Source organism: Capra hircus, chromosome 8 (genome assembly GCF_001704415.2).
Source record: "Capra hircus breed San Clemente chromosome 8, ASM170441v1, whole genome shotgun sequence".
Classification (NCBI taxonomy): Eukaryota; Metazoa; Chordata; class Mammalia; order Artiodactyla; family Bovidae; genus Capra; species Capra hircus.
The window spans coordinates 59329163-59354051 of record NC_030815.1 but is presented as its reverse complement, the minus strand read 5'-3'; the positions used below and the strand labels follow the sequence as shown (position 1 = coordinate 59354051).

At 43.4% G+C, this 24889-nt stretch overlaps 1 protein-coding gene across 3 annotated transcripts in view; it reads right to left on the bottom strand.

Annotated features, from left to right (window-relative positions):
- The window catches only part of UNC13B (unc-13 homolog B), a 219152-nt gene that overhangs the window by 41999 nt on the left and 152264 nt on the right, over nt 1-24889 (bottom strand). The window contains exons 1-2 of one of the 3 annotated variants that reach the window (XM_018052117.1): nt 20946-21190; nt 10404-12913 (exon numbers count right to left, since the gene is read on the bottom strand). The exons of the other annotated variants lie outside the window; for them this stretch is intronic. Of the exons in view, the coding sequence (XP_017907606.1) occupies nt 10404-12678 (2275 nt within the window). The 5' untranslated portion in view covers nt 12679-12913; nt 20946-21190. Of the gene's footprint in view, nt 1-10403; nt 12914-20945; nt 21191-24889 lie in introns of those variants that run through there. 3 annotated transcript variants of the gene reach the window in all.

Below are 24889 nucleotides of genomic sequence, written 5' to 3'. Positions count from 1 at the left end.
TACTTCAGTTGTGTCCTTCTATTCTTCCCAGAGTTCCCCATGATGCCTAAAGAAGAAAAGTCAATATATTGTCATGACCTGGCCTCTTGCACTGACTGGGTGAACTCAGACTTATTCTTAAAAATTTAGATCAAATATTAATGTCTCTGAAAATTTATCTGCCTTCCTCTCAAAAACAGAATTAGGTGCTTCTCTACTATGTGTCCGTGGTACACACACTTTTGTGTACACACTTCTATGACAGTTTGTTGTCAGTATGTTTCATTGTTAATTGTCTGTATAAAAGTCTCTCTTTACATATTGTGAATTTCTTGAGAGGAAGAATTATATATATTTTTTATTTCACCTTTGTAGTCTGAGGGTTTAGCACATCTGGCGTTTTTATGTAGTAAAAGGAACTTGAAATTTCAGAACTTAGAAAACAACAGCCTTCTAAGGACATGTGTCTTGCCTAAGAGAAAAGATGGGCCTCTTAGCCTGTACCATTTTCCAGACCCCAAAGAACTATTGTACTAGTCCTTTCAGTTTGTCCCAACCACTGGCCAAACATTTTCTTATTAATAACTTAAAAACATTTTTTCTTGTTAGGAATCAAACACTTTGTGCCTCCTAACTTCTTAAAATGCCTTAGGATTTTTCCATTCAGATTTAGTTTTCAGTTTAAGTGATACATGTCTATATAACACCTGCTTTGCAGGAAAATTCCTGATCCCTAAGAATAATCTCACTCTTCCAGACAGTCCATCTGATAAGAAGAGACACACTTCCTCACTGTTAAAACAATCTTAACTCCATTACTTAGGAGTCAAAGATTTGAGGCACTCAACTTATCTGAGCCTGCATTTCCTTATCTTTAAAAAGAAGATAAGACTAGCGATTGCCCAGAGTTATTGTGAGGATTCATTTCTTTTTAAAAATTTTTATTTATTTTTAATTGGAGGATAATTGCTTTACAACATTGTGCTGGTTTCTGTCATACATCAGCATGAATCAGCCATAAGTATATATGTCCCCTCACTCTTGGACCTCCCTCCTACCTCATCCCACCCCTCTAGGCTGTCTCAGAGCACCAGGTTGAGCTCCCTGTGTTATACAACAACTTCTCATTAGCTATCTGTTTTACACATGGTAATGTATGTATGTCAATGCTACTTTCTCAATCCATGCCACCCTCTCCTTTCCCTGCTGTGGCCACAGGTCTGTTCTCTGTGTCTGAGCCTCTATTCCTGCCCTGCAAATAAGTTCATCAGTACCATTTTTCTAGAGTCCATGCTGCTAAGCTGCTAAGTCACTTCAGTCGTGTCCAACTCTGTGTGACCCTACAGACAGGCTTCCCCATCCCTGGGATTCTCCAGGCAAGAACATTGGAGTGGGTTGCCCATTTCCTTCTCCAATGCATGAAAGTGAAAAGTGAAAGAGAAATCACTCAGTCGTGTCCGAACCTTAGCGACCCCGTGGACTGCAGCCTACCAGGCTCCTCCATCCATGGGATTTTCCAGGCAAGAGTACTGGAGTAGGGTGCCATTGCCTTCTCTGTCTAGAGTCCATATATAAGCATTAATACATAGATATTTGTTTTCCTCTTTCTGACTTACTTTACTCTGTGTAACAGGCTCTGTTATAGGTTCATCCACCTCACCAGAATGGAGTCAAATGTGTTCCTTTTATGGCTGAGTAATATTTCATTGTATATATGCACCACAACTTCCATTCCTTAAATACTCACTGAGAACCTACTTCACATTAGGTGCTGTTCTCATGGTTCTAGAGCAGTGAACTGCGATCTTAAGAAGCTTCTATTCTAGTAGGAGGAACAGACAATTAATAATGATGATGAAGATGATGACAGCTGTGAACACCAAGCGAACACAATACTTATCTGGCATTTTATTTGAGTAAGCTCATTTACATCTCACAACAACTCTACTGAGTAAATACTGTTATAATCTCCATTTTTCTATTGATTAAAATGAAGATCACAGAGATGTTCAGAAACTTGCCTGAAGTCACAGCAAGTGGCAAAGTCAAAATTCGAAACAGGTACTCTGGTTCCAGAATCTGGAACTATGTATACTGTAATCTGATGGGAAGAGCTGACTCACTGGAAAAGACTCTGAAGCTGGGAGGGATTGTGGGCAGGAGGAGAAGGGGATGACAGGGGAGGAGATGGCTGGATGGCATCACTGACTCAATGGAATGAGTTTGAGTGAACTCCAGGAGTTGGTGATGGACAGGGAGGCCTGGTGTGCTGCAGCTCATGAGGTCACAAACAGTCGGACACGGCTGAGCGACTGAACTGATCACAGATGATAGGGACTTAGCTGAAAAATCCAGGTAAGGGGAAAAGATATTGTCCCCAGTGGTGATGTTATGCTATGAAAAGTTTATAAATGATTGTCAGGAGGCCTCATTGCTAAAAGAACATCTAAGCAGAGATATGAAGAAAAATTAGTAAAGAAGCTATTCAGAGTGCAAAGAGAAAAGTATTCCAGTCAGAACATACAGCAAGTGTAAAGTCTGAGGTGACAGCATAGCTGGTGTGAAGGAACAAGTCTGCCTTAGAGGATCATTTCAAATAGGGCCCTCCTAAGCACTTTGGCTTTCATTCTGAGTGAGACAGAAAAAATCACCAGAAGGTTCTGAACAGAGAAGTGATATGATCTGACTTGTCTTTTATGCGGATTACTATGGCTGGGGAGAATAGAGTGCAGACAGACAGGGGCAGAAGCCAGGAGATCAGCAAGACTGCCACTATCATCTGGGCGAGAGAAAGCGGTGACCGATACTGAGATGTTAGTGCTAAGGTTTGGAATATGTTTGAAAGGCAAAGCAGGTGGAATTTAATAACTGATTGGATATGGCTTATAAAAGAAACAGAAGTCAAGATTGACTCTATGGGGACTTCCCCGGTGGTGCAGTGTTTAAGACTCCCAATGCAGGGGGCCCAGGGTCAATCCCTGGTCAGGGAACTAGATCCTACATGCCGCAACTAAGACCCAGCACAGCCGAAAACAAACAAGCAAATAAAAAACAAAACAATGTTTTTGTTTTTTTTTTTTAAAGAATGACTTTATGGATTTGGGTCTGAGCAGCTAGCTGCAAGAATGGAGTTGCCATTTACTGGTAAGGAAGACTATAGGGAAAGTAGGTTTGGCAGGGTTTACCATATATTCAGATTGAATATGTCTAATCTGAGATGTCTATTCACACGGAAATGTGGGTGTTAAGTATATGTGGAATCTGGTATTCCTAGAAGATATCTGGGCCAGATATCAATCTGGGAATGCTTATGAAAATCATGAGACTGAAAGAGATTATCTAGGAAGTGAGTATAAATAAAAAATAGTGGTCAGGATTGAATTGGGAGGTACTACAAGGGTGGGAAGATAAGGTGGGAATAGCAAAAATGACTCCAGAAGAAACAGTCAATAATGTTGGAGGAGATACAAGACAGAGAGGTATTCTGGAAGCCAAGTGAAGAAAGTATTTCAAAAAGAAGGAATCTAGGGACTACCCTAGTGGCCCAGTGGTTAAGACTGCAATTCCATTATACAGGATGTAGGTTCGATCTCCAGGTCGGAGAACTAAGAATCCCACATCACACATGTCAAAAAAAAAAGGAAAGAAAGAAATTGAGGCATAAAAATAGACTAAAGATTAATGGACTAGAACTGGTAGTCCAGAAATAAACTCCTACATTTATGGCCAGTTGATTTTGACCATTCAACAGATAAAGAATATTATTTTTCATAAATGGTGCTGAGATAACTAGACATACACATGCTTAGGAAGGAAGCTGGACCCCTGTCTCACACCATTCACAAAAATTAACTCAAAATGAATCACAGACCTAAATATAAGCACTAAATAAAACTATGAAACATTTAGGGAAAAAAGTAGGAGTAAATTTTTGTGACCTTGGATTAGACAATGGTTTAGCTATAAAACCAAAAGCAAAATCAACACGAGAATAGATAAATAGAACTCATTCAAAATTTAAAACTTTTGTGCTCTGATACCCATATTACGATGGCAAACCAAACAAAGCCAAGCAGGAAATAACAAATGTTATTTAGCAAGGATGTCAAAAAAAAAGAACCTATGTGCACTATTGTTAGGAATGTGCAATGACAGCTGCTGTAGAAAACAACACAGCAATGCCTCATAAAAAAATCAGGATTACCATATGATCCAACAATGCCACTCCTGCGTATATACCCAAAAGAAACGAAAGCAAGAACTTCAACAGGTATTTGTACCCCCTTATTTATAGCAGCATTATTCACAATAGCCAAAACGTAGAAGAAACCCAAGTGTCCACTGATGGATGAATGGATAAACAAACGTAGTATGTATACATACAATGGAATGTCATTCACCCTTAGAAAGCCAGGAAATTCTGATACATGCTACAACATGGTGAACTTCAAAGACATTATGTCAAGTGAAATGAGCCAGTCAAAAAAGAACAAATATTGTGCAAATACACTTATATGAGGTACCTGGAGCAGTCAAATTTAGAGAGACAGAAAGTACAATGGCGACTGCCAATGGCTGAGGGGAGGAGAGAACAGGGAGTTAATTTAACGGGTACAGAGCTTCAGCTAGGGAAAATGGAAAAAGTTCTGGGGATTAGATGGTGGTGATGACCACATGGGATGGTCATGTGAATGAATTTTAAATGGCTAAAATGTTAAATTTTATGTTTTTTATATTACAATAATTTTTTTTGAAAAATAAAACATTTATGTTTCAAAGCACACCATAAAGAAAGTAAAAAGACAACCAACAAATTGGGGGAAAATATTTACAAATTATCTGGACCTATGTCCTTATGTCATTATTATCTGGACCCTTATGATTATACAGTGGAAGTAACAAATTGATTCAAGGGATTAGATCTGACTGACAGAGTGCCTGAAGAACTAGGGACGGAGGTTTGTGACTCTGTATAGGAGGCAGGGATCAAGACCATCCATTCCCAAGAAAAAGAAATGCAAAAAGGCAAAATGGTTGTCTGAAAAGGCCTTACAAATAGCTGTGAAAAGAAGAGAAGCGAAAGGCAAAGGAGAAAAGGAAAGATATACCCATTTGAATGCAGAGTTCCAAAGAATAGCAACGAGAGATAAGAAAGCCTTCCTCAGTGATCAATGCAAAGAAATAGAGGAAAACAACAGAATGGGAAAGACTAGAGATCTTTTCAAGAAAATTTGAGATACCGAGGGAACATCTCTTGCAAAGATGGACACAATAAAGGACAGAAATGGTATGGACCTAACAGAAGCAGAAGATATTAAGAGGTGGCAAGAATACACAAAGAACTATACAAAAAAGATCTTCACAACCTAGATAACCATGACAGTGTGATCACTCACCTAGAGCCAGACATCCTGGAATGTGAAGTCAAATGGGCTTTAGGAAGCATCACTATGAACAAAGCTGGTGGAGGTGATGGCATTTCAGTTGAGCTATTTCAAATCCTAAAAGATGCTGCTGTGAAAGTGCTGCACTCAATATGCCAGCAAATTTAGAAAAGTTAGCAGTGGCCACAGGACTAGAAAAGGTCAGTTTTCATTGCAATCCCAAAGAATGTTAAACTACTGCACAACTGTACTCATTTCATGTGCAAGCAAGGTAATGCTCAAAATTCTCCAAGCCAGGCTTCAACAGTACATGCAGTAAGAACTTCCAGATGTTCAAGCTGGATTTAGGAAAGGCAGAGGAAACAGATCAAATTGCCAACATCTGTTGGATTATCGAAAAAGCAAGAGAGTTCCAGAAAAACATCTACTTTTGCTTTATTGACTATATCAAAGCCTTTGACTGTGTAGATCATGACAAACTGAGGAAAATTGTTTAAGAAATGGGAATACCAGACCACCTGACCTGCCTGCCAAGAAAACTGTATGCAGGTCAAGAAGCAACAGTTAGAACTGGACATGGAACAACAGACTGGTTCCAAGTCGGGAAAGGAGTATGTCAAGGCTGTATATTGTCACCCTGCTTATTTAACTTATATGGAGAGTACATCATGCAAAATGCCGGGCTGGAGGAAGCACAACCTGGAATCAAGATTGCTGGGAGAAATATCAATAACCTCAGACACACCTCAGGTACACAGATGACACCACTCTATGGCAGAAAGTGAAGGGGGACTAAAGAGCCTCTTGATGAAAGTGAAAGAGGAGAGTGAAAAAACTGGCCTAAAATTCAACATTCAAAAAACTAAGATCATCCGGTCCCATCACTCCTTGGCAAATAGATGGAGCAACAAGGGAAACAGTGACAGACTTTATTTTTTTTGGCTCCAAAATCACTGCAGATGGTGACTGCAGCCATGAAATTAAAAGATGCTTGCTCCTTGGAAGAAAAGCTATGACCAACATAGACAGCACATTAAAAAGCAGAGACATTACTTTGCCAACAAAGGTCTGTCTAGTCAAAGCTATAGTTTTTCCAGTAGTCATGTATGGATGTTAGAGCTGGACTATAAGGAAAGCTGAGGGCCAAAGAATTGATGCTTTTGAACTGTGGTGTTGGAGAAGACTCTTGAGAATCCCTTGGACTGAAAGGAGATCAAACCAGTCCATCCTAAAGGAGATCAGTCCTGAATATTCATTGAAAGGACTGATACTGAAGCTGAAACTCCAATACTTTGGCTACCTGATGTGAAGAACTGACTCATTGGAAAAGACCCTGATGCTGGGAAAGATTGAAGGCAGGAGGAAAGGGACGACAGAGGATGAGATGGTTGGATGGCATCAATGACTTAATGTACAAGTTTGAGCAAGCTCCAGGGGTTGGTGATAGACAGGGAAGCCTGGCATGCTGCAGTCCAGGGGGTCACAAAGAGTTGGACATGACTGAGCGACTGAACTGAACTGATGTCCAGAACATATAAACAACTCTTACAACTCAACAGAAAAAGACAAACAACTCAATTTAAAAATGGATAAAGGATTTAAATAGACATTTCTTCAAAGAAAATATAAAAATGGCCAATAAGCATATGAAAAGATGTTTTAACATCATTAACCACTAGAGAAATGAAAATCAAAGCTAGAAGATACCAGTCACACTCACTAGGATGGCTCTAGTAAAAACAGAATGGCTAGGATGTGGAGAAATTTGAACTTGCATACACTGCTGGCAGAAATCCAAAATGGTGCAACCACAGTGGTAAACAGTCTAGAAGTTCCAAAAATACGTGAAACAGTTACCATATGACCCAGTGTTCCATTTCTAGGTATATACACAAGAGAATCAGAATATATGTCCACACAAAAACAGCAACATTATTCATAATAGCCAAAAACGTGGTAAAAAAAAAAAAAAGGCACAACAAAATGTCCATCAACTGATCAATGTATGAACAAAATGTACTATTTCCATATAATGGAATATTATTCAGCCACAAAAAGAAATGAAGCACCCATACGTGCCACAACATTGGTCAGTTTTGAAAACACTGGTCTGAGTAAGCTTAGACCGTAAAAGGTCCCAAGCAGAGCAGTGAAGAGAGCTTCTTCAAATCTTTCTTGTGGTAGCAGTCCCTGTTGTATTGAATCAGTTTACCAGGTTGGCGTGGCTTCTCTCGTGGACTCTACAGCCAGAGAGTGTTGGCCAGAGGCCTGCCTGCGTGCTCATTTACCTTGCTCTACTGCTTGTGCTTTGATGAATGGTGCTGGAGTCAGGCTGGATCTAGCACTGAAGGGATGTTGCCACTGCCCGACAGCCTCTCTACCATCCCGCCTGTAGCCCACGGGCCAGAGTGGATCTTAGAAAGCACCGAGAATTCTGGCTTGATCTCGTACTGGTGTTTCAGAACACTTCCTTCTCATTATTTCTGCTGCTGTCACAAGTTCCTGCATGGTGCAGCAGGATGTCAGCCCAGAAGAGAAACATTGCAACTTGAAGAACTGAGCCCCAGAGTTCTGGATCCTCAGGCTAACACTGACTCCCACCACAGAGTTGTTTCTACTGTTGCTGCAGTATTGGGTTGGCCAAAAAGTTCATTTGGATTTTTCTGTAACATGTTATGGAAAAAACCTGAGTGACCTTTTTGGCCAATCCAATATAAAAATTTCTAAGTGCCCAGGAAGAAAGAAAAGGGGCTGCAAAGTTAAAGAAAGACCAAAACCCCTTCTATCTGAGGAATTATAGAAAGCTTCCTGGAGGAGGTGAAACTTTGGCTGTATGTTGAAGAACTGAGTACATTTTCCTAGGTTGATGTGGCAAACATAACACCTCAAGCTAGAAGGAAGCATGTATATGTGATATGCTGAAAACAAAGTACAAGGTCAATTTGTGAGACAGAAGATTCCTCCCAGGTGGAGGACCGTGGGACAAGAGAAGATAAGCCTGGAAATGTAAACTAGAGACCAGGTGTAGTGGCCTTGAATGCCAAGTGAAGAAATTGAGACTTCTTGATAGGGTATAAAGAGTAGCTCTAGGGATATTTGAAAGGAACATGATTTTAATTTTTCAGTTTAATTTTACAATGACATATTCATGATTCAAATTCTAAAAATTAGAAAAAAGTATATACAGTAAAGAAGAACCTCATTTCTCTAGTTTTTTACCTAATACCTTTTCCCACGGGCAATCCTATAACCAGTTTCTTATGTATCTTAGTGGTTTTTTGTTTGGTTGGTTAACTGGGTTGTTATTGTTGTTTTTTGGCCATGCCATGTGGCTTGCAAGATCTCAGTTCCCTGGCCAGGGACTGATCCTGGGTGACAGCAATGAAAGCCCAGAATCCTAACCACTAGGTCACTAGGGAACTCCTTTGTTAAATATTCTATACATATATACAAACAAACACTATGCGTTTGTATATGTATTCTTCATCTCTCCTTTTTATGCAAATGTATGGGCTTCCCTAGTGGCTCAGTGGTTTAAAAAAAAAAAAAAAAATCAGCCTGCTAATGCAGAAGACACAGGCTTGACTCCTGAGTCAGGGATTCCCCTGGAGTAGGAAATGGCAATCCACTCCATTATTCTTGCCTGGAGAATCCCATGGACAGAGGAGCCTGATGGCCCATGGGGTTGCAAGAGTCTGATACGACTTAGAGCCTAAACAACAACAAAGCATCTTATACATACTGTTCTGCACCTTGTTTTCTGAAATATGTCAATGTATCTTTCCATTTCAGCAAAGAGGTACCTCTTTCTTTTTACAGCTGCATGGTACTGCATTTCATTGTTTGGATGTCCCAGTAAGTTATTTAACCAGGCTTTCTTAAGAATATTTAGGTTGTTTTCAATCTTCACTATTAAAAACAATACCTCAGAAATAGCCTTGAACATAATGTCCCTTCTACATGTGAAAATGTACCTGCAGGATATATTCTTGGAAGCAATGCTAGGCCTCAAAGGGCATACACAATCCTGATGAATGTTGCCTTCCTCAGAGGTTATACCAATTTCCACTCCCATGCCACCAGCAATAGATGAGTACCTGTTCTCTCACATCTTTGCCAACACAATATGTTTCATAATTTTAATCTTGCCTTAGAAAGATTAATCAGGTTATATGCATAAGAGGACAACCTCATTTACATTTAAAATTAGATGAATAAAGCATATGCTCTTTGGATAAATTTATTATAATTTTGATTGGGAGAGGTAATTTTAAAGCTACATGTCATCTCCATGCTGCCCAGAAAAGACTTTTCTCAATTTTTGTAGCCAAAAACCATTTCATTGTCTAAATGTTAGGTAAGCAGCCTTTAACTGGAGATGGAAGAAAGGGAATATGACCAGTGCAGAGCAGAGTCAGGCTCTTGGGCAGGGTCAGCGCTGCAAGAAATTTCTGGACAGCTCTGAGTTAGAACTAAGGTTCTGTACTGTCAACTCCAGTACTGGGAAGGAGACAGGTCAGCATAAGGGAAATTCCCACAGTGGCCCACAAGGTGGAGAAGCCCCATCAGCTGATGGAGAAATGGCAATCTTATCTCAGCAAGAAGCTCATGGAGAATAATTTTAAAATGCAACACAGGATTGCATCAGCATCTTAGCTTCTATGAGAAACATGCCTCTTTCCCCCATTCCTGCCTCCTACCCCACACCTACTTTACACCAGGATAGCCTAAAGTTCTGCAGCTATAAACTATTTTTGCTCAAATGCTTTTCCTCTTTTGAAAAGGTACTTTCTAAAGCTCTTGCCAATAAACTGGGAGCTCCCTATGGACAAGAACTCTTTTTCTGTTGCTTTTCAATTCTGTCACTTCAATTCCCACAGGATCAACTTACAAATCTATACCCCAATAATTGAGACTGATTGAAGATGTGAACCTCCTCCATCATCTTGTGAAGCTCACCACCAAGTTGGATCTCATGCTGGCCTGATGCAGGTCACACCCAGCCAGCTCCAAACCCATTTCACCAGAGACGTGAAATACCTGGGTGCATGTCTTCTACTGAGAGATGGTCTGTCTTCTGTACTAGCTCGTGTATAAGTTTTTTCTGCCTCAGTCTTTTCTCTCTTAGAACATCTTTAAAATTGCTGATGCATCTGCTGAGGTAGATGGTCTCTGTGCACACTTGCTCTAGGCTTAGTCTGCCCTGTTTGGGAGATTCAGGCCTGGAACAACTTTCACTTCCCAGACATGGAGCCAGAGCAAACCCTGGCGATGAATATGCAAGAGGCAAGTTACTGGAAGCCAGAGAGGAGTTGCTGGGATCCTGAGAGGTCTGGTCTCCCTGGGCAGAGATGCCCACTCCACCAGACACCACGCTGAGTATGCTTTCACTCCCCTGACTCCCGGGGCTCCCTAGTGAGAAATCCTGAGCACCCTCTGAACTCACTGTGCCAAGAAGTCTATCACTGTTTTCGGACCGGGAGCCACTCTCAATACTTTCAAGGTCCTCAGGGGTGATGGACCCACTGTTCTCCAGCTTCTGAAACACTCCCTGCAAAGCTGAACGAAAGTGGTCAATTGCTCGGCCCAGTTTACTCGTGTAAAACTTGATCTCTACATCTTCATCCTCCTGCAAGCCACCCAGGTGAGAGGACTTTTCCAAGACATCTTTGAGGACCTGAGCGGAATGTTCCTCCTCCTCATTCAAGTCAATATGAACCAGGTCATTGAAAGTCTCGGGCCCAATGCTGATTTCCTCCATTAGGCTGTCACAGCTCAGAGTTGCAAACCTTCTGGACTTGTCTGTCAAGAGGTCCTCTAGCTGCTTTGAGCTCAGAATATCCAACCCAGCTTCACAGGCCAGGAGTTTGTCCTCTGTCTTCAGCAACCCAGACAGTGATAGGCAACTGCCAGTCTCACTTTTGTCACTGCAGTTTTCTGTTTTTGCTGTTTTATATGCTTCAAGTCCTTGGTTACACTGTTTGAAAACCTGGGATTTCCCAGAATCCTCCTCTTTCGAGATTAACCCTAGGGAAAGTTCCTCACATTGATGGAGGGTGGACAAAGAAGCTTCTCCTCCTGTCAATTCATTGCAGGAGCCCCTGAGAATCTGGGGGTTTCCTAATGTTCCTCTGACTTCACCCCCTGGCTTAGACTCATTGCTTGGCTTTGCCAAATCATTCTTGGGTGGGAAGCAAAGGCCTTGCTCTTCAGGGGTCTGGGGTTCTCTGTGTTGATTCTGAGCCCTCATTTGATGTGCTCCTGTTATTGGTCCTCTGTCCCCTGTTTCCACCTGAAAAACTGGCTCATCCAGGTGTAAAGAATTCAAATTACGATGCTGGAGTTGTTGTTCCAAAGATGAGAGAGACCCCTTTGGGGGATTCTTAGAGCACGGTGGCTGGCTTGGTTCTTCTCTGGTGGTGATCCGGACCCCTAAACTCTGCAAGAGGATGGATTTCTGCAATATGAGGTCCCTATGCTCTAGATGGGCAAGCTTCACAACAGTAGGCCTGGGAGCTGGGGCGCTGCCAGCTCGGTAAGCCTCTTTAATGAACCTATTGCACTGCATGCCATTAACATACATGTGCTTGGCCAGGAAGTTGTGAGCCAGCTCCATGGTATTTTCCCCATCTTGCTCAGGAAGTCCATACAGATACAGAATGGCTTCCTCGCTGGGTCTGTCCACATGGGGCTCCTGGGCCTTTCCCCCCACACACCCTTTGGCCAGGGAACTGCTGCCCACATGCAAGCCTTCTATTTCACTCAGAACTGAATCTACACAGCTAGAGACCTCATCCACTGAACCTCGGACTTGGCTCAAGTGCTGTCGCAACTCAGCAATCTCAGTTTGGAGACGGCTGATGCCCTGCAGTTCTCTGATGATATAGTCCACTACATCCCCCAAAGGTTCTTGCTGTTCGTGGCGACAGCCTTGGCCAAGGCCTCTGGACAAGAGGGGCTTGGCTTGATCCCTCTCTGAGGGCTCTGGACAGCTTGTGGTAATGCTGGCAGATGAGAGGTCCTGAGAGGCAGACCCTGAAACACAGGCTGTGGAGCCCAGAGGAAGCTGGCTGCTGGCCTGCTGCCCAAAGCTGCAACGCTGGGCCAGGCCCCCATCTGTATCCCCACCAGTGGCGGAGGCTACAGGCCCACAGTGAGGGGGCAGGAAGCTGTCCTCTGGCAAGGTTCCGGCAGGGCCTGAGGACTTGCTCTTGATGCCACACAGAGTCTCTGCCTTTTTATCTGGGGAAAGCCTGGAGGAGGATCCCAAGGTGACCATGATTTCTTCCTCTGACTCTTGCAACAATCGCTTCATTTTCTCCCTCAGGGTCTGAGGGATTCTCAAGCTTGTTCCTCTTGTTTCTGGTCAGGACGATTAATAGAGATTGTGTTAGAAGGCAATATCCTGACCTGCTCTTTTCCGTCTGTTTTTAGCAATTATTGATGGCTGATGCCTGGGGCTTGGCCCACAGTGATGCCTGGAATGGTCCCATGTGTGGTCTCAAACCTGGCACATGTCCCTGGATCCTGGTTTGACTCTTACCCTGCAGCTAGCAAAAAAGGAAAATAGTGTGCTTGGATCAGAAGGCAGCATGGTAATATGAATCAAGCCGTCAAGCAGGAATAAGAACATTACCTTCTAACACTCTAGGAGTCAACAGTGACCTGCCTGCCAAGGCTAGCCTTAAAGGTTACAGGCAGTCACTTCTCTCTCTCTCCTTGGCTTCCCATCAGAGTTTTGATGTAAAATCAGATCAAGCCCTTGTGTTGTGAGCAAGGGCTGATGCCAAAGGCATCAGGATTGAAACAGACTCCTGGGAAACAGGTGGGATGAACTCGACAGAGACTGAACCTTTACAAATTCAACATGAGGCTCAGCAACGAACACACAGATGTTTAACCACCAAACCTCAAATCACACACACAAGTAACAGAGAAGACATGGAATGTTTCTTTTTTTTTCCCCTCCAGTTTGTTGTTCTGGTGAAGACTCAGCTACTTAAAGGTTTGTTCCTGCCTATGCTTATAGCACAAAGTGTTTTCCCCCTGCTTAGTGACAGCAACTTGGAGAGAGGACCATGACATGAAAGTGATTTCCTGTCTGTTTACTGCTGGAGTAACAGAGCGCTGCTCTAACCTGCTGAATTGCCTGGAGAGAACAATACATCTGGCAGACGAGGAGTTGGAGTACATTGGAGAGGGTTGCAGGGTGCTCTGCTGTTCTCCAAAAAGGTGAAAAAAGACCTGCCACCAGTCTTGCCCCTAAATACTAAGCTACCAGTGACTGTAACTTACAAAGATGACTATTACCTTCTGTGGGGTGGGGCATGGGGTGGGAATCCATTCCCTTTTTACTGGAAAAATGCAGAATGTAGGGAAGGAGCAGAGTGGAAAGGACAAAGTGTGAGAAGCAGAGAGCCCAGGAGTGCATGGGACTGCCAGTACTCTCTGGCTCTGCTAGGTCAGCTGGAAATGGCTCAAATAGGTTGGTGGGAGACACGCTATCCTTCCCGTTCTTCAACTGGAGATGGTTTCTCTATTTTCTAGATCTGACCTAGATTTCTATATCTTCTAACACCCCTGCCTCCTCCTAACTCAAGTTAACCCTAAAAAGTGAAACCTGTCTGTGAAGAGCACAAGCTGACTGCTCCCACAGCAATCATTTGTGGCGAAGACCACCAACTAGAGTCTGTGGGTCTGAAAATTAAAGGCACTGGACTTCTCCAGACTACGAAGAACCAGAAGAACAAGTCCCAAGACTTGAAATAAAGATGAAGCTGACCTCTTTTACTGGAAATAACTAGGCCAAGAATCAAGAGACTAGATTAATTTCCTTTTCATTCTTCCCTTCTCTCTAGTTCATGTAAAAACCCTTACTTCATCAAGGAACTCTTCATTTAAGAACTCTTAACCATCCTGTGAGGCATTGGAGAGGCCTAATTACTGCTTTTTAAGCATTACTGCTTTATTTCAATGTTTCAAGGGGTCAGGATCAGCCATACCCATAATGTAGTCAACTCAACCTAGTCTGTGTGTGTGTGTGTGTGTGTGTGTGTGTGTGTGTGTGTGTGTGTGAGAGAGAGAGAGAGAGAGAGAGACAGATACACAGACAGACAGACAATACATGCACAATCTGAACTCCTGAGTCTCGGGTTTAGAGATCCAGTTGCCTAGCCATCAAAGCCCCCAATTCCAGGAATGAGTCAAATTCTTACTTCTCTCCTTCCAAAAGAACAAAATCTACATTTCCAAAGCCACCCCTCTTTTCTCCCTAAGGTGCAAGGTCTGGGTACCCTGATTTGGTCTTGGTGCTCGGTATTAGCTTTAAACCATGTCCCCAGCCTGATGGACTAGAGCTGGCAATTTGCCTTTCAAGCTCTTCTCAAAAGAGAAAGACCGTTTACTAAACCAAGATGGAAGCTCTGTGTATATGCCACAAGCAAGTGGTACTAGGCTGATAATCCCCAGACATTAAGTTTGAGTCTTGCTTCACCAGTGACCTTGGATTAAACACTTCTCCGCTCTGTGCCTTAATTTCCTCATCTGTAAAGTGGGGGAGCTCATCATGGAGATGTTATAAAATGAGGTAATTGGTAAGCTGTACAGCAGCGGAGCACAGTTATTATTACTGACATGGCAAGACCCTGAAACAAAGATGCAGGGAGACCAGTGTCTAAGCCTAGTGTGCAGCTGCCTAAATAGTATGATTTGAGCGAACCATGACTTCCATCCCAGCCCCAGACCCCTAGTCTTCCCAGTGTCTTCTAACGGTCTGCAGCAAGGCTTGGATGACAACCATTATAGTGTGCCTTTTTGTCAGTCTTTCTTCTAGAAGTTTTCTTTTTAAGGTAAGAAAAGGGAAGAGCAAAATATTCACTCCCAACATTTCACTCAGGTGACAGGATGCTTGCCACCCTCCCTCAGGCAGCCTGAAAGCACAAGGAAGGGGAAGAACAGCTGCATGGGCCGAGTCTTCCTTTCTAATGCTGGCACGGCCCAGAACGCACTGCCAGGCCCTCCACGGCTGGCCCCACTCCAGCCTAGGGGCAGTTTTCCAGGAACAACACTGAAGCTGACTGTCCTGTTATTGCTTCAGTGCAGGCCAGGTTAACTTTGGGCCTATCTACTTCTACCCATCAGATCAGTATTCCAGGTGGGCCTGGCCTAACTTCCTGGACAGTCTTGCCAGGTCCAAGAGTGCAGTGCCTACACCACCGGCTGGCCAGCCACACAGGGAACCAATGGCACAGCCGCTGCCATCCAGAGCCTTTTCCTGTGGCATCCTGAAGGTCTAAAGGCAGAGCTGCCTGCTTCCCTATTTAATACATTTTCCAGCTAGAGCTCCCAGAGTAGCTCCTCCTGGGCTCAAACAAAGATGCTTGTGTTCCTTCTAAACAAAAAAAACCCTCTAAACCTTCTTCTGAATTGGTAGCCGCAGCTCCCAGGTGAACTCTGAACTTAAGAATCACCTCCTAGGGACATGGGTTCTGTAAAGGCACCAAAGCCACCCAGTCGTCCACCTATTTAGAAAACGGGACAGAGCTCACTGTGATGCCCAGAGGATTAACCAATCACTCTGCTCAGAACACCATAGGATACCAGGAGACAGGATGGGCTGAAAGGGCAACCAGAAGAGCCAGGATGTCCAGCTCAAGGCCCCCTCCTTCTTCAGCCTTTCTTTGCTACTTCTGTCCACAGGAATGGGATAACTGGGGCCAAAGTGTGAGTAAAACAGTTGATCTTTAAATCAATTCAACCAATGTGCTAGGCACTAAGCTACGTGCTAGGAATATAAGACAGTTCCTGTTCTCTAATATATTAAAGTTTGGAAACAGAGTTAGGCAAATAAACTATCACAAAGTGATACATGTTATAATAGAAGTTGTAATAGAAAAGTGAGCACCTAATTCCAGGGTGGGGAATGGGAAGTTGCTGGGAAGTCCAGCAAAAGCAGGACAGGAAAGGCCACCAAGAAGAAGTAATACTCGGGGGGGAGAAAAGAAGTAATACTTGAACTGGAAAGGCATAAGGAGGCCTTGGGGCCCAACCAGCTCAAAGCCAGCCCTCTAGTTTCCTTCGAGGTATATAGTGCTGTCATGCTGTCCTATCCGCTTGGCCTATCCACTCAAGTCAACTCTCCAAACTTCATATATATACCCTTGAAAATGATGATATCTTTCTGTAGTCTTTTCCTAAGGAATGCCTAAGGCTGGGAAGAATAAGGTGGCCCTTTCAAGGAATACCTGCTTTTGAAAAAGGAACATACCAAAACAAAATGAATTAATCAAAAGGAACAAAGTTTCAATGATGGAAAGCTGAGAACAATGTCAGGGAGGAGATCCCTTATATCACACTGCATCAGCACCAGCCTGCCACAAAGAGTCAAGAAAAAAAAGCTCTCAGCTTTCTGAAATGCCTGGTTCTTTCATCTCTCTCTGCCTTATCAAATAAATGTCATTAGGAATGTGAGTATTCCTTGTAAAATTGCTTCTGACCCAAATCTTGGCTTGGAGGAAACAAAGGGGAGACCTCTGGGAATAGGCCAGGACTCTCTGCACATATATCAAGCAGCCTCTCATTCTGTGTGAAACAAGCACAGAAGGCAAAAGCCAAGAGCTCTGAGTCTCCTACCTATCTCTCCCATATCACCCACGGAAGTCAGATCATTCCTGGGCCATTTACCAATAATGCTGTATGGCTAATATGGTGGGAAATGAATTTCTAGGACCAAGGCAGATAGGGGTACTCTTATGATGTTAATCTTTGAGAAATTATCAATGCTCACAGAGAATCTTGTCAGACACAATGATCAGAGTCACAAGGTATAAAGGCTGAGATTAGCCAAAGGGAACAAAGAATGCTCCTCAAATGTGTAGCAAGGTCCCTGAGTTTGAACAAATTCCGAGAAATAGTGAAGGACAGGGAAACCTGGCACACTCAGTCCACGGGGCTGCAAAGAGTCCAACGCGATTTAGCGACTGAACAACAACAAAGGTCCCTGTACTGCAGTTGCCCCCCTCCTCACCTGCCTCAGGAGGCCCTCCATTTATTGGCCAGAAGCCGAACACGGTAAAGGACAGAAAACTTCAAGCACTGTATCCAAGAAGGGAGACAGACCCTCAGGGGGTGTACAGTAGCATGGAAAAGGATGCTGCCTTCTGAGGGTTAGCATATCAAGACCCCAGAATGAAGACTGAATAGCAGTCAGGAGAGCTGGGTATTCTGTGCCCTTCCCAGGGTGCCCTGCCAGCACTACCAGGGTTTATTATACCGAAGAGTCTAACAAACCATAAAACAAATACATATGTACCTAGACTCGGATGCTCTTGACAAAGACTCTTTGCCCAAACTTGAGTCAGGCTCCTTTGAGCCCTCTTTGTGACTAGGCCCCTGTCCTTGGACTCTGTTTAGTCCAATTTTAGCAAGCATCTCACCAGGTCAGTTTAGTGAAAATTCCCCACCTTTGATATCAGACCAAATTCCTTATCCCTCACCCTGGCCTGATTCCAGCAAAAACCCTGTCAAGTCCATTTAACCAGATGCCTCTCTTCCCCTGATGCTTCCTCTTAGTCATTTTCCATCCACTGACCCTCACCCTGTTCCTTGGCTAAAAATTCTCACTTGTATTCAGAGTTGGGCTCAATCTTTCTCCCCTTACAGTACTGCAGAATAATAGCCCCCCCTGAATAAAGTCTGTCTTACCATTTCTATCAAGTAACAGAACAACTTTTTTCTTAAGCACTCATCATGTTCTCTTTTTCTTTACTACCTAAGACTCTTGTGAGTAAACTGAAGATGGCATGTGAGTAGGAATCTAGCCCCTGAACACTCTATCCACCCCCGGCACCCCCACATTCTTTATCCTTTCGCTCTGCTCTAGTTTCTTCACAGAACTTATTGATACTACCACCTGATAGATCATATATTTGTCTGCTTATCATCTGTCTTTCTCCCCAACCTCTATCCTAGAATGTGAGCAAGGACTCTGTTTTGTTCATTGCTGCAGCCTTAGTACACAGTGCCTGGCATATATGATGCTCAAACTAAAACAAAATAAATCTTGCCATTATAATAAATGGATCCAGGACACAAAAGCAAAAAATGCTAGAGTTGGAAGAGTTCTTTAGAGTTTATCAAGGCCTGGAATCTCAGACTACATTATGATCTAGCCTATGGGCTAGTTTTGTTTGGCTATCACACATTTTTCTGAATTTTAAATTTGAAAGGCTTTAGGCAGAACAGTGAATATACAGGCTTCTCAAAAGCCCAATTACCCAAGTTTGTAATACTTGAACTAGAATGACACCCTTGTTGTTAATCTATTTTACTTTGGCAGACACCTAAGTGGGAGGCTCTTGCTTAAGTGAATGTGAACTCCATTACATTGAAAACTGGGCCTTGTTTGTGTTTTAATTCCTAATGCCTAGCACAGGGCATTACTATGCCAAGCATATAGCCCAGCATACAGTGAGAGCTCAGTGCCATGGAAGGAATAAGTAAGTGATGGCAGAAATGATTTAGAATCCAAGTGTTCTGCTTCCTAGTCCATTTCTGTTCCGATAAAAACATACTGCCTTTGAGTTCTACATTTTCTTACAGGCTGATGGCTTACAATCCCCTTCCATTGTAAAACTAAGCTGGAAACTTCTCCCCAAATATACTTGCTCACAATTTGGTGTGGGGGGGCACTCATTCAGTACAAATAAATAGAGTACTGGCAGCACCAGCCTCTGCCAGACTGTCAGTTAGCTGGTATCTCTCCAGAATACAAGACTGGTAGAAAGAGACCCTGTGTGTCTTCCCCAGGGATGCCGTCATGGGGCTTCCACTTGCCCTCTAGCTGGAAGAGCTGCTTTCATCCTTGGGGGGGGGTCTAGAACCACACTGTTCAACAGAAATAGAATGTGAGCCACATATATAATTTTAAACATTTCTAGTGGCTGCACAAATTAAAAGAAATAAGTAAAATTAATTTTACTGTATTTTATTTCACCCATTACCCAAGATATTATTCTTTCAACACAAAATCAATCTAAAAATATCATCACATGTAGGCATTCTGTTTTTCATACTGAGTCCTTGAACTCTGGTATGTATCTTCTATTTACAGCACATCTCAGTTTAAACTAGCCACTCTTCAAGCACTCAACAACCACATGTGGCTGATGGCTACTACACTGAATTGCATAGTTTTAGAAGTAGGGCAGGGGATACTCTGGAGAACCTTTAAAACCTGGCAGTGGATGCTCACTGCCAAGAAGAGACTGTCATCTCAGGGGCAGTAGAATGTTCTGTTCTTTCATTCTCCCTTTCACCTGCTCACTCGGATCCTAGCTCCAAGCAGCATATTTTCATTTGGTGTCGGGCTTGATCCTCCCCAAGGCTACAAAGACCAAAGGCCCAAACCTGCAGGGAATGAGACCCTTTTCTCAACCTGATTCTTTCTAGAGACCATGCAACTCCGTGTAGCTTAGGTCCAATACTATGGGCAAACTTACAAGAAAAATACGGTAACTTCAACAGAAGCTACACCTTCGCAGGGAAGACTTAGAGACCTCTCACGGACAGAGCGTAGGTAGTCTCAATGCAGCTGGGTCAAAGGTATGCAATCCTACACAACTCACACTAGAGGGAAACACAGCAGTAGTAAAATTGTTTAAAATTTTACAGTTTACAAGGTTCCCATTTTATCATCACAACAATTCTGTGAGGTAAGAGGTAAGAATTACTATTCTGATTTCATAAATGAGGAAAATAAAGTTCAGAGGGTTTTAATGACTTGACCAAGGTCACTGAGTAGAGCTGGGATTTAAAACAGGGTCCTCAATCTACAAAGTTAGTGCTTTTTTCATCTTACAAGCATGACACAAGTGGACATATTATCTGTTACCCATGTGTGTCCACATTTAAATCTGAGAAAACTCAAGATGACTTTTGTATATAGAGAGTAAAAACACGAGGATGAATTAATACTCACATTAGACAGAAGCACAGTATAGACACTTAAACACACTCTCACACGTTGGAAAAATGGAAAGGTTTCTGAATATACATAGGCATATCCAAGAATAGGAAGGTTATGTAGGTATATGCATACATGTATGATATAAAAGAACATATATATGCATGCACATGAAAGGAAAGATGGCTTGTGTATATTTATGTAAGGTGAATGAATGAGTTGTCTCTCTCTCTCTCTCTCTATATATATATATATATATGTAACACACAAGAGAGGAACGGACAGGTTATTTATAAACATATGAACATATCAAGAGAGAGATACAGATTCTTCGTATACAGGTATGCACATATACAAAAGGGTGGATGGTATTTATATACATACAGGAGAGTTTCAAGGAGGAATGGACGGTCAGGTTATCAGCATACAAACACGTGCACGTGAAGATTCTACCTTCAGTGCTGAGTATGCTGTTTTCCACTCCTTATAATGACCCCCCACCAGCAAGTTGGCTCATGCAGTTATGTAATTAATGTAGCTGTTCCATATTCCACCCACAAATGCTTTGCTTTTGTCCCTGCTTCTCATTCAGAGTCAGTCATACACTCAACACCACTTACCTTGCTGCTGCAATCAAAATAAGAGTTAAAGAAATGAAAAGGGGGAAAAAAAAACATATGAGAATCACAAATTCTCAAGTTTTAGAATGCAAGTGCTGTCTCTAAAAGGAAATCCATTCAGAAGCACTCCTTGGTTTGACAGAGAAGCCACAGGATGAACTTTGTAAGCCACAGCACGGCTGCTTGCCCACCCAATAAACAGAGAGCTGAGGAGCAATTATTCCCGGCTGCACCCAGCTGGCTGGCTCCTTGGTGCAAAGTTGAAGATAGGAACAATACCCGGCAGAGAAATTCCCTCAGTGATGGGCTGGGCAGGAGTCTTGCTAGCTGCAAATCTAGAAATCCAATCTGGTCCACACCTCTCTGCTGAGGGGGGATACTGACGACCAGCCTGCTGAAGGTTATAGCAGCCAAACTTTGACTGGACGTGGAATTCTAACTCAATCGATTCCGGGCTTTGAGACAGAGACAGAAAGCAGGGCAGCTACTGCTCCTGCTGCTGCTCCTCCTCCTCTCCAGCTGCTTCCTGCCTGCAACCTCCCATAGGGCACCAGCCCTCCTCACACGTTCCCGGCGCACACACCCCCTTTCCCAGCACACTCACGCACACACAGACCTCACCAGCAAGCTCACTCACACACCCTCTGTGTCTCTCCCTCTCCCTAAATATAGATGTTACTCTCTCCCCTCCCCCATTTCTTCCCCCCACCTCTTCTCCCCCTCCTTTCTTTTCCTCTGCCTATCCACCTCGCTCATGTCTGGGCTAGAGGATACAGAGAGACAGAAGACAGAGCCCTATGCTCAGAGGAGATCCCAGCCTCAGAGGGAAGACAGAACACAGTAAAAACAGTCAGAGCATAATACAAAAGGAGTTGTCCCTTCTACTGAGATAAGCTCTAGGTTTTTTTGTTTGGTTGCTTTTTAGTTTTGGTTTTCTATGTATATAATCTGCGTGTGCCTTTGGCAAAGCTGGAGAACAAGTAAAGTCCCAAGGGCAGTTAACATCAAACAACACCACGTTCTCAAAGTAGGTACCTAGTCTAGTTCTTCTGAATGGCCACAGCAAAAGAACCAACCAGAAAACAAGAACTCCCTTAGGCTATGCCAAGGCAATGATTAGACAGAAGTAGAGAAACAAGGTGGGCTGAGGAAGGCCCTCTATACTGCAGAAGTCAGGACCACAGATTGTTTTGAAATCTAGAATCAGGAACTAACTAACCTAAATTAGAAACTAGCTAACCTAAAGTGGAAAAGACCCTGATGTTGGGAAAGACTAAAGGCAGGAGGAGAAGGGGGCGATGATGGCATCACTGACTCAATGGACATGAGTTTGAGCAAGTTCCGGGAGATGGTGAAGGACAAGGAGGCTTGGTGTGCTGCAGTCCATGGGTTTGCAAAGAGTCGGACACGACCGAGTGACTGAACAATAAACCTAAAGTAATATCATGTTGATCTAAAGTGCATAATGTTTAGGACCCTGGTCTCACAGTCCCAAATTTCCTGGACCTTTGCCAGTGGCAGCCTCACCTCCCTGGAGACTTGCTAGTCAGGTGGTTCTCACATGGCCCTAATTCCAAATAATTCAACAATTCTAGTGGAATTATCAGGAAATTCCAGTTAAATTTCATCAGGAAATTACCTTACCTTCAAAGAGCACTCAAGTTGTTCACTGCAACACAATGCCAAGCATAATCCGGGGACCCTTGAAGCCCTGGAGCATTAATGACAAAAACGTGAAACACATGATACCTCTTTCTACTCTGCAACCACAGGACAGGAAAAACACTGTTTGAGCCCAGAGAACCTCAGAATTCTTCTCAAAATAGTGCCTAGTCAGCCAGTAACAATCCAGTGAAGCCATTCCTATTCTACCTCCTCTGAGCCTAATCTAATAAAATAATCCCCTCCTCCTCAGGTTAACAGCAGGTGGGCAGATTGGATTCACCCATTATGCCCAAACCAGGCTCTCAAGCCTTCCTATTTCTGCTGCCCTGCAACATTCCTCATGACCATGCACAACAAAATGAGGCCCTGCTGGCCAGGAAGCAGGCAGTCTATGGGGGCCACCTTGGACTCTGTCATTACAGAACAGCAGCCCTATACAGTAGATAAAACAAGCTTTTAAATTAAGAATGATTTCCTCGGCTTATCCAAGATCCTGAGGAGAAAGCGTTGAAGCCAGAGCCAACATTTGCCTCCCTACTGCCTTCTTCCAATAATACTGCTTCCCCCTCAACCAAGGAAAAAAAAATTAGATTTCCAGAGACACTACACAACCCATTTCTTAACCATCCACCTCATTATGCAGCGAACACTGACAGCAAAGCAAATACCTCCTAACCCAGTTGGGAGCTGGCTGGATGACAGAAGAGATAAGGCTGACAGTGCAACCATAACCACATCTAAATACAGAAAGAAAAAAAAAAACTTGAAAACTGTCAAATTTCAGTGGAAGTCATGGCAAATTTACTGTGGAGCTCCTCATATTTCAGCCAGGAGAAAGAGGTAAAGGGTTTATTAACACAAGAAATATAGCAAAGACTGATGAAATTGGAATTCCCTCCCCCAGATCTGTAGCCACTCCTAAAGAGGTCAGAGCAGTGGCTGTCGTGACCAGATTTGGGTCTGAGCTTCCTACACTCAAGAGAAGATCAAACTCTCAAGACTGAGAAAGACCCTCAGAGGTAGGACACCACCCATAGAACCTACTTCTTCCTAGCATATCCACCAGGGGCTAGGACCTCCAGAGGCTGTAACTGAGGCTGATGTGTCCGTCTTGTCCATATGCCTACGCAAGCACATTCAGCTCATCTTCTAAGCAGTCTGAGTTTTCCAGAAAAACAAAGGCTCAGACAAGAGAAAATGTGTTTAGGACATGAGGCGTAACAAATCTGCTATCTCTAGTTCTAGTCTTCACGAGAGCACTCATGTGGCTCTGTCCATAAACTACTTTTGTATCTTTCCTCCTTCTCAAGGTTCAGCAAAAGAAACAAGGGGCTTAAGTGAGAAAGTGGTAAACAGCAGTCACTGCCAACTCAGTAAAAAAGCAGTGCTCCTTTTGTCACTGTTCAACAGAGCCCAGAGAGTGCCAGACATTATGTGACCAAAGGACAATCAGACCTCCTCAAGGAACTAGTCTTGTGTGTGCCCAGTGGCTCAACTGTGTCCGACTGTTTGCAACCCTTTGGACTGTAGCCCGCCAGGCTTCTCTGTCTGTGAGATTCTCCAGGCAAGAATACTGGAGTGGGTTGCCATTTTCTCCTCCAGGGGATCTTCCCGACCCAGGGACTGAACCCACATCTCCTGTGTCTACTGCACCGGCAGGCAGATTCTTTACCATTGAGCCACCTGGGAAGCCCCTTTTGGGATAGACATAATTTCTGTTTCCTGAGCCATGTGAGCAAACTGCAGCTCCCTTCTCACCGTGGATCTCTTTCTTGGGAATCCTGGGCAGGCAGAAAAGGATAGGAGTGCCTTGTAGAGGTAAGAGTTAGTACAAGCACCCACCTTAGCTGGGCAGCTTCCTCAAAGCAGGGCTGTTCAAGAACCAGCTGGACAGAATTAGGAAAACAGATTGGGTTAAGAAGGAAAATGCATTTATCCAGAAGCTGTGAAATGCTCTGAACAGACATTCTCAAGGACTGGTTCCCAATTTAAATCTTTGCAGGGATCTTCGCCTAGAGACAAATGAGTCAAGATGGAAATTCAGCATGAGACACTGACACTCACGCAGAGTTGTGGGAAGGTTCAGAGCTGCAGGAGCTCTAAAGGAGAACCAAATGGGTGGGTTAGTCAGAAGACCACCTGGTGCATAAAACTCATCTTCAGCTAATGCATCTGAGAGTTGTCACACAAAGGCCAGAGGAGGGGCTCACCAATCGCAGTTCTCTCCTCTCATACAAACCAAATTACGTCTCCTTGGGGCTAAATACAATCGGCTCGGA